Genomic DNA, 10,710 nt, shown 5'->3' with positions numbered 1-10,710 from the left:
AATCTTATGATATATAATTAGATTTATTGAACGTTATTTATTTGATCGACGATTAATTTCGCGGTACCACGTGAACAGTAGGTTGTTTTAACGGTCCTTTTGCACACGAGACGATCAAATATCACTATGAACACATTTTTTTATGTTACTCTCGACAAACAACAATTTTACCTTTGACACGAGATAATAAAAATAGAATGGAAAGTATTTGTAGCGCGATCTAAAGCAAATTTCTACCGGACGCTTCTTACCATGTTCTTTGTACATACAATCGGTCGTATTAACATCTTTAGAAAAGAATGTCTTTAGATTCGTAGATTTGTAGACTTTAGAAAGAAATTTTTACTTCATTTTTATTGGAATTGAATGGTAAAAAAGAAAAAATCTTTAGTTTGAGGTATTTCGTTATTAGGTACTTTATTAGCTCTTTTTTAGAATTTTTATATTTTAAATTTGTTTTTATTCAAAGTCAATAGTATACAAAGGACATACTCGGACACACTTTGAAACAAAAATGACTTTTTCGAAATTGGATCGAACGACCTGACAAGTTCTCTCGAGAAGTTAAAGGATTAATTTACCAAATGACGCGCGTAATAAATTGCAAAGAAATCGCGATCGGTAAGAGTTGCGAAGGAAATAACAAACATCACCTTTTACAACTTTCTTATCCGAACCTGTAAGAACCTCCAAGAGGTTCTTTCGAAAAAAAGCAATATCATTTATCCATAAATCTATTCCGTAAATTAAAAATGACGAAGATATCGTAGCTTTTAATTTTTTCGGAAATAGCTTCTCATAATTTCTCCAAAAATAACGATTCCTTCTCTGTTGTACAGCACTCGGTACTGAAACTAAACCAGAATCGGACGATATTGTTGCTAACAATACGCACTTAGGATGGATGAAACAATGCGGTTGTCGATGACAGGTCGTCGGAAATTTTGATGCGAATGTCAAATCTATCGTAAAATACAAGGATTTCGCGATAGATCGTGCCGTGTGTAACACCCTCGAGAGTTAACAATAAAGAGGAAACATTTCTCATGCGAGCTCTGTTATGTGTCTTATATAAGTGTGTATCTAAGTGTATCTAAGTGTATCAACGCCGGAAATCATAGAATTACGCCAACTGTAAATTGGTAGTAAGAAGTATAGCTTTGTCATGTTGGAACATTGCATTGCTATGTACGTGTTTAACCGTAAGATAACAAACATCGTAGAAAGAAAGGCAGATACAGAGATTATTCGTTTATGATCGATAAGCTAACTTCAACGGCTAAGTTTCACCAGGAATGAATCTTTTTCCCTGTAATAAATATAAAAATTGTAAAATATTAAATATTTATAGCGATATTATTAGTGGAAAGAATATTCTCTATTCGAACAATTGTTTATCGCAATATACAGGGTGGTTGGTAACTGGTGGTGGTACAAGCGGAAAGGGGGTGATTCTACGCGAAAAAAGAAGTCGAAAATATAGAATAACAATTTTTATTTTTAAATTTTTCCATCTAGAGAACGATCTACAGTGAGATCCGTCATAACGAGACGCGATAAAGTGGACGCGTACCGAGCGAAAATTCAAAGTGGATTTTCTCGAAAACAAAGCCTCGAACGAACAATTTTTATTCTATATTTTCGACTTCTTTTTTCGCGTAGAATCATCCCCTTTCCGCTTGTACCACCAGTTACCAACCACCCTGTATAATATGCTCGAGATCGATTCGAAAATTGAAACAGATAATATAATTTAACGATATCGGTAATACTCGAGACAAAATGAAAATAATACTTTTTCTTATTAAAACAGAAAATTTATTCAAAACTATATCGATCGACAGTATATATTCTTGTTAATACATAAGTACACGCGTGTGAATGTAGAGAAACAAGTAGGGTGATAAAGGTAAAGGGTGATAATATTAAGAGAAATTACGGTAACTAAAGATAGTTGCTGGCCTGAACGAATATAAAACGATTAACAATCTATCTTATTGCGTTCCTCTAATAGTAGTAGTACGCAATTACAATAATAAATACAATAGTACAATAATAAAAGATTCTTTCCATTCTTATAAATAATTTCAATAAGTTCACTAGTGAAAAAATCTATATTTATATTTTTCGTGGCATCTGTAGTTTAATAAATCCGTTTGAAATCGACAGGGAACGTCACTATCGGATATTAAATTTTACGAAATTTTCAAGATCCTCCCTGTTGCATCCGTGTCGTAGATGGACTGTTATTTAAGCAGAATCGCATGCACGCAGATGAAATAAGAGATACTTTCGCAATCTTGTATCCGAGTAACGATGATATTATTTAACAAACAAGCCGGATGGAAGACTTATCAGAGTAGTGTTACCACTAATCTTTGCAACGACTTTAACATGCTGCACGCCTGCATGCAAACTTACTCTTTAGTAATTAAGAGATTAAACTCTGTTGTCTGACACTGACTTACAACGTCCTCCTCTTGTCCCTTCGTTCCTTTTCAATTTGCACTTCTATTAGATTACATATTTATGTAAATGATAACGATCAATCTATCAAATTACATATCTGTTATCTCGTTCACCTCGTTCGTTCACAAACACGTTATTTACTAGTACAAGTTCACTACGCGTTCGCTTTCTTCAGCTGTTCCTTATATACTTATTATTATTATTACCTTATTTTCTTTTTTTTTTATATATATTTCCAAATAATAATTCGAACAAACGGTAATCGATACTTGGAAGATTGAAAAAATGATTAAAAATGTAACGATGTGAAAAGAAGTGGGCTTTCCCATTTGCTTGATAATTGCTAAGTCGTATCTCGTAGCTTTGGGTCATCTACGATTGTATCATGACGTTTACCATGAACGTTAGAACGTCGTCAGAGGAGAACGTAGCGAAACGCGTATTGTCACGGATTCTATGTATACAATCGTAACGACATTTTCAAACAACGTTCCGATTGTTGTTCTTATTTTCTCGAAAGGCAGACAGAGAAATAAAGAGGAAGAAAAATAGTGGAGGAGAGAGAGAGAGAGGAAGAAAGAAATAATTGTTCAAAGTCCAGCAGGTCCAGCAATTCCGAAGGCGAACCATCGTGTCGGCGTCTCGATTGGTACGGGCATACGAGCACGCACGTATTCGCGGTACAAGACTGAAAGGACACGTCTCGAATATTTTACCCCGGGAGTTTTTCCTCTTTAATTGATTCAATCGGCGAAAAACACGGCAGGACCGCTTCACCCTCCGGGAATTTTCACCCGCCGCCTGCCTCACGCCACCTCCGCGTCATCCACGCTTTCAGCAACCAACCGCTGTAACGAGACGCTGGAACTAACCTTCCTTTTCGATGAAAACGCCAACTCCTCTTCGCGGTTACTCCCTTCCCTATTCCCTCGTCCCTCCTTTCCGTCTCTTTGTCTTCCCTACAAACTTTATTTTCTCTTTATTATTATTTTCAGTTTCTCCGAATATAAATTTCTTTCTTATCTCTCTAATCCGTCTTCGTAATTTTTCACTTGCCCCCCCCCCCTCCTTCCTACAGTTCGTTTCATCGACTTTATTTATATCCGTCTACACGACACGCTAAAGAGAATCCACTTCTCCACCCTTTTTCCTATTGCCCTTCGTTTACGAATTTTTCATCTCTCCTTTTCTCGCCTTTATTTACGCCAGCTGCATTTATATTCGTTGCGCGACGTCGCGTTTTATAGGCACTTCACGTAAGAACGGAATATCGATGTCTCTTACGTGGAGGTAATTCTACGAAATAATATGGAAACATTTATATACAGACACTAGAACCAAAGCGGTACCGCTATTTCCGTGGGGGTCGTTTGCCCGTAGCAAAGCGCGCCGGTGGGAGTACACTGGAAACAGAACTTTCCATAAATGATGGAAACTCGCAAATTTTCCGTTTGTTATTTTAATTAGAGCCTTCAGGCCATACTTAACGAGAATCTGGCTGTCTGCGTTTATATTGTGTACCTCTACAAAACGACAATCGAGCGTGGAGTATCGGTTTCTACATGACGCCCTGTAATCCGCGCCCCAATCGCGAAACAGAAAATCTCCACGCTGTGTATATTTCTTATTCGTCAACTTTCTTCGCTTTATAATCGTCGTCGCGAAAGATTATTAAGAATATGGCAATTTTTCTTCCTCCCTTTGTCCGTTGCTAAAAATCTACGGTTACGTGATATTAAAATATCACGAGGGAACATACATACGGTGGCGAACAAAAGTACCGGCACACGCTTTGAGACAGAATTAATTTTTTTTTTTAATTGAACCAAACGATTTGAATTTTTCTGACGATGCGTGAAGAGTTTTTGAAAAAATTCTATCTTCCTTGTTTCCGCATTAATTAATAGATTTCGTGGAAATTTATTGCTTAAATATTCATTAGAAGCCTAAAAGAAGAAGAATAAAAAGATGGTAAAAAATCACCTTTATCCATTATCCTTCGCGATTCCGACCAACCGCAGTGTTTCGGAAAATTTTTTACACGTCACCAGGTAAATTGGTCCTGGTAATTCTTAAAAAAAAAAATTCAAGCTGTTTGGCTCGATCTTAAATAGCAGCTATTCCGTTTGAAAAATTCTAGCGATATTTTTACTTCTGATTGTACACGTGTATACATAAATGAAGAAACGCAGGAAGCGACTGGTAAAACGGTACTGTTAAATTTACTTTCCGTAAAAAGGATTTTTAGTTCGAAAAACGTCGCGATAGAAAGGTGTGCCGTAAAGAAAGAAAAGTCTCGACTGTTTTTTTATCGTTCTTTTAGAATCAGTCGTAAAAATTTTTAGTCAGTCTTACTGGCTAAAAGTGGTACAGTTTTTTTTCCGTTACTTCGAAAAGGATAGTGGAACTAGTTTTTTGCCGTTAGAAGGAACAGTTAAAAAAGCAGCGGAGAAATAATTTACAGTAGTAACTTTTTACGTTTGGTCGCTTCAAGAAAGAAGATAAAACAGGAACCATCCTGTCAGCAAAATTTGTTCACCTATCATGTAAAAAATATACGCGACGATACAAACGTTTCAAACATTAAATTCAATGTTTTCTCGAAAACAAACGGTCCTGCTAGAAACTTAGAAAAATTCGTTACTTGGGAAGCTGACTTTTCGACTTCCTTTTTTTCTCCAAGTAACGCTTTTTTCTCTTTAAGAATACGCATACAAACAATTTTTAAAAAGTGTTGCTAGAATTTACGACGTTTTTTAACTGTAAAAAACCTTGGTAGATTTTTTTCACAAAATACATCACCTGAAAAAATGCTTGCAATATTTCCCATGTATTATAACCTTTATGAACTCCATGTTACAACTTTGACTTCGTTCGTACTACTGTACAATTACGATTATACCGAGTGATCCGATGTTTCTCGAAGTCGAAACTAATTCTCTGGCCTAGTATGAAAAATTACTCATACGTATATCCATCTACATCTTTCGGATACTTTTCTTTCTATAAGATCTCAAATTATACCAATGTTCGTAGTTCTTAGATAATCATTGGAACACGTCCTATTAACCTTACTTCTAAAGATAATATTACGCGATTGATGTTACCGACAATCGGTACAATGTCAATATATAAAATTTGTTGTATGATAATTAACTAATACAGGATCGAAAAATCTATTACAACGGTTGCAAAAGATAGGCCGACACAAAGCCCGAGCAAGACGCAGATGGAGCCAATATTGATTAAATACTACATGGAATATTTTGAAATCTGATATTTTAATTTGTAAATAGAGCATATTATTCCCAGTGCGATGCATTGTGATGGCGGTGTCTGTAGGGTTCAGAAGGACCGCTTTTAATGACCCGGACGTGCGTGTATAGTTCCACCTAGCACTGTCGTATTCGATTACAACCTCTATGCTGTATACTCCATGCTCTCCGTAAACTCAAAGTAATTCTCTTTCCAATTCTTCCACTCCTTTCACCCTTTTCAAGTTCGGCTCACGTTACCATACCGATAGACTCGCGCTGATTTCTTCGATTACTTGCACGTACTTGCTCGCCTATGCTCCTTCAAATCACCTACCAGTTATCCCGATGTACAGCTGCCGGCTTTCTTTTCATCGTAACAAGTGCGTTTACTTCTCCAATTCTATCTACCGATACTTATAAATGTTGTACAATTACAATCTACTATGTAATCCGTAACTATCATGGTGAAACGGTTACACGTTAATTCTCTGCTGTTGTTTTCAGATAGATACGCACCTGTCGCGATTAAAAATTAAGATCTCGAGTCATACGTTACGATTAGATCGCGGATTTTTATAGGAGATTCGAAGACACAAAAATGCACAGAACGATTATTCTGCTATTAACGCGGAACCGAAAAATTTCTTTATTGTGATTATTATAGTACTTTTTTACCAACTGTTGCTTTCCGAAGATTTTCAGATCACACGCATCGATCCTCAAACTTCGCGATAACTTATCTACCGAAAAAGTATCGTTGCTGTCTGTTCTGTGTAGCGGCACACGAGTTAGTGGACAATACGAATCACGTTGTTGTTTTGCCTCGGAGTATCAAGATCGTTGGGAAACACATAATATAAGGATAAATAAACTCCGAGCAAAACAATGTCGCCGCTACGTGCAACCGTCGGACAAAGACTAATCGACACGACGACCCAATTATCATCAAAGGGATACGCTGCCAGGGACAACGAACTATCTCGTCATTAAACCTCACTGACCAACCATCCTCCACGCACAAACCTCTACAAATTGATAACCCCGACGTGAGTTGAACGCGACTAAACAATCCTCTACATTGGTGACACTGACGTGCGAAAAGTGAACATTCACAATGACGAGTAGCAACGGACAACTTCGTACAGAATTCGCAGACTCAAACGGTTCTAGTCTGCACTGGGAGTTCGAGAACGAAGAAATGGGCGATAGAACGCCGTCTCGATTCTATACGGATCTGAGGAAGCCTGCGCCCTCGTCAGCCTTCGACGACTTAGTGCTGGCGACCTGGAAAAAACACCTCCCAGCGAATACTCAACATGTACTAACTGCGCTGAGGATAACGGAAACGAACGCCCTGATCAAAGTGATCGATAACATCCACGGAAGGCACCCGGAAGTCGGAAGCATCCGAATCGTAACAGCCCGGCCTCTGTTACTTCCACGCGACGTTCCAGGACCGCGCGAAAAAGCGCCGTTCTCCAGACACCTGAAATCGGAAACGGGACCTGCCACTACGACAAACACGAGATGGCGTTCATCGGCGTTGACTTCTTAAGCCACTACGGTTTACTGGTCGACACCACAGCGACCTGTCGACAAAACGATACAAGGACACGACAGAGGCTGTATCGAGCAAAGCAATCGTCAGTGAGTCGACGTATCGCCGATTTTTCGTCGAATTTTCGGACGCGACTCGTCCACTCGTTCGATAGCGACAAAATACGACGCAGTGCGGTACTTCATATCGAAAACCACGCCAGGCCCTTCCGTCTTCAACGAACCTCGACGCCTCGCCTCCGCTCGACGCGAGCAGTTGAAGGCGAGATTTGAGACGATGACCGAGCAAGGAGTGATGCGGCCAGTGAAAAGTCCATGGGCATCGTCTCTGCACGTTATACCAAAGAAGAACGAAGGCCTACGACATCGCGGCGACCGTGTGTTGAACGCCTGCATCGTACCGACAGGCATCCACCGCCGCATATCGAAGACGTCGCGTAACATCTGCACGGATTTGACAACAAGCGGACGGCGCTTTACCCCGCATCGAAACGACAAACCCGCAGATACCGAACTCTCTCGCAACCGCACTCGAAAACAGCAAAGAAAACAAAGCAAAGCAGAGGACAACTCAAATCATGTTGTTGTTTTACCTCGGAGTATCAAGATCGTTAGGATACACGTAATGTAAGAATAAATAAACTCCGAGCAAAACAATGTCGCCGCTACGTGTATAAATAAACGGACGCGATCGCGAAGAAGAGTTACGTTCAGTTGTCGATCGGTTATCAACCAGTTATCAACGAATTATCGATCTAATTAACGAGTCATTATCCTATTTTACGACTTATACACAGTACGAGCGTCTCAGCGAATATGGTCTGTATACTAATTTATTATTTTAAATATATTCGACGGTTTCAACAACGAGCAATCTCGTTCAATAAATCTCACGGTCAAACGTCGTCCTCTACACAAGTCCTCTACAGTTTTTTTACTGTCGCAGTATCGTAATGTTCTTTCCCTAAACTAGCCGAAATATATTCCGAAACATGCAGAAATAACACCAAGATATATTATTCTTCTTTATTGGCGTTGCGATTGGACATATATATATATATGTATATATGGCCTCAAATGCTCATTTATTGCTCATACTCGTAGATTAAATTACGGCCTTGCCATACAAGGCATAAAAGTTCCGCAGACGGAACTAGGCTCTTAACATCGGTCGGTAGTTGTATCTTTTAGATTGGTTATCATAGCAGGTTTGACCTCAGGACTTCATCGCGTGGTAGCAGCATCAGTCCGAGAGCCACCAATTTTATAATTATAAGCACTCTCAATTCCTTTCTGTTATGACACCTTTGGAACGTATATTTATAGGAAGCGCTCTGAGTTAAAGTTTAGAGAAAAGTTCTTGCGTAAAGTCGCGAAGCCTATGGCCCTCTGATGGACGAATGAGAAATATCCCTACAAATTTAAATATCCAATAAGTTTTAATGCGGAAACATTTGAATTTTAAATAAATGAAATGTAACAATCAAGAATTTCATATAATTTATCTATATGTATATCTTATTCGTGGTTTTCTGATATCAAGTCTGATAAAAATCATAAAATTTGGATAACTTTGTGTACATATCATTGATTCAATCAGGGAGTTGGAACCTTAACTAATTATCGATCGTTGTCTAAAATGATAAATTATCAAAATGTCTTACGTGGCAATGTTATCGATTAATTTTTACTACGTAAACGAGACGAGTATTAAAAATAAAAATATATAGCAAAAGAAAATGATTATATTTATGTAATGAGTCGAATAGGTTGCGCAATTCCGTACGTTCATTCAATCTATAGTCAATCGTGCTCCAATTAAAGAAATTCTTTTACAATTTCATTCTATTACAAATAGTTGATTATTTGATTTACTTACAACGTTATCAATTATATATACAGATGAACCCACTTATAAGTCGCGCAATTTCCGTCAATGAACGACTGTCACTTGGTTATATCATACGACAATTTCGAGTATCATCCCAAAACATGGTTATCGCCGTAAGTTTTGTTTCGTTAGTTTTAAAGAATAATGACATAAATTACATGATATTATCACTACAATTATTGCAATTGATGTATAAATATATTAAAATACTATAATTCTTTTTGTAAATATGAATTATACATATATGTTGATGTGCTTATATAGGCAGGACAAAAACTACCCACAATTGATCTTTTTGAAGACTCTCCTGCAAATAAAGTGAATCTTGCTAAAATTGCAAATGGGAAAAAAATTATAATTTTTGGAGTGCCAGGAGCTTTCACGCCAGGATGTTCCAAGGTATATATTTTCATGTCTATTCAAAAATCGATTTAATGTATTCAATGTATTAATAACTATCCTTGCTTACTGAGTAACTGAATAAATAAAGGAACAAATAATATTAAATTAGTGTTATGTAGTAAATGTTATAAGTATGTTAATATTTATTAAGCATTAAGGTAGTAAAACTAATTTTTTTTTAACTATAAGAAAGTTATATTCTATGTATATAAAACAAAAATATTTCTATAGTAAAAACATTTACTTTTGTATTTAAAAGAAATAGTATGGTGGATATTATATTTAAAAATTTTATATTATTTTAGACACATCTTCCTGGTTATATACAGAAAGCTAACGAATTAAAATCTAAAGGAATTGCAGAAATTTTTTGTATTTCTGTAAATGATCCGTTTGTAATGGCAGCATGGGGTAAAGAACACGGAGCAGATGGAAAAGTAAGATTATATTTTATTTATTGTATATATTTTGTATGTAACATCATTTTTATCAGTAAATTTTATACTTTCTCGTACAGGTACGTATGCTGGCAGATCCAGCAGCTCAATTTACAGATGCGATGGAACTGTCAGTAGATTTACCAGTACTGGGTGGAAGAAGAAGTAAACGATATTCTATGCTCCTTGAAGATGGAGTAGTTAAGGAGTTGAACGTTGAGCCTGATAATACAGGTCTTTCTTGTTCCTTGGTTGAAAATATTAAACTTTAGAAAATATAACATAGCAGTTTATTATGTAGTAAACAGATGCTTTGATCAATTTATAAATTCTGCCATATATAATACGTATATAATAAAATGATTATTCATTACCCAAAATTATAATGTGTCAAATAAATTATTCCGTGTGCCTTAATTTTATGTAATATACTTTATTTCATGTCCATTATTTCACATATGTACTTCTGATTCTTATTATTATATTATTGTTTATATTTATTTCATATTTTTGCCCGTATAACAAAACAAGAAAAAATAATTTCACTCAATATTTATACATAAAATTATAATTAAAATATTTACTTAATCTTATAATACTAAGAACTATTACACATACACACACACACACATACGTATATACATATGTAAAATAATATTTATAGCAGTATCGTTTGTAAATTTGTATTTAATTGAAA

At 36.5% G+C, this 10,710-nt stretch overlaps 1 protein-coding gene across 2 annotated transcripts; it reads left to right on the top strand.

Moving 5' to 3' along the window:
• Positions 1-7,985: 7,985 nt before the first annotated feature.
• Positions 7,986-10,357, top strand: LOC117235723 (peroxiredoxin-5, mitochondrial-like). Of its 2 annotated transcripts, none has more exons than XM_033498019.1 (5): positions 7,986-8,102; positions 9,186-9,287; positions 9,439-9,573; positions 9,882-10,013; positions 10,094-10,357. In XM_033498019.1, the coding sequence occupies exons 1-5, from the start codon at positions 8,100-8,102 to the stop codon at positions 10,283-10,285; spliced, it is 564 nt and encodes a 187-aa protein (XP_033353910.1). In that variant the 5' UTR covers positions 7,986-8,099; the 3' UTR covers positions 10,286-10,357. The 2 variants fall into 2 exon arrangements, with proteins under 2 accessions (XP_033353910.1, XP_033353911.1); XM_033498020.1 differs by lacking the exon at positions 7,986-8,102 and adding an exon at positions 8,741-8,759.
• The last annotated feature ends 353 nt before the right edge of the window (positions 10,358-10,710 follow it).

The sequence above is a fragment of the Bombus vosnesenskii genome, unplaced genomic scaffold, assembly GCF_011952255.1.
Source record: "Bombus vosnesenskii isolate JDL3184/JDL3185 unplaced genomic scaffold, Bvos_JDL3184-5_v1.1 scf7180000013319, whole genome shotgun sequence".
In the NCBI taxonomy this organism is placed as follows: Eukaryota; Metazoa; Arthropoda; class Insecta; order Hymenoptera; family Apidae; genus Bombus; species Bombus vosnesenskii.
Note: the sequence above shows the minus strand (reverse complement) of the source record. Positions and strands in the feature narration are given on the sequence as shown.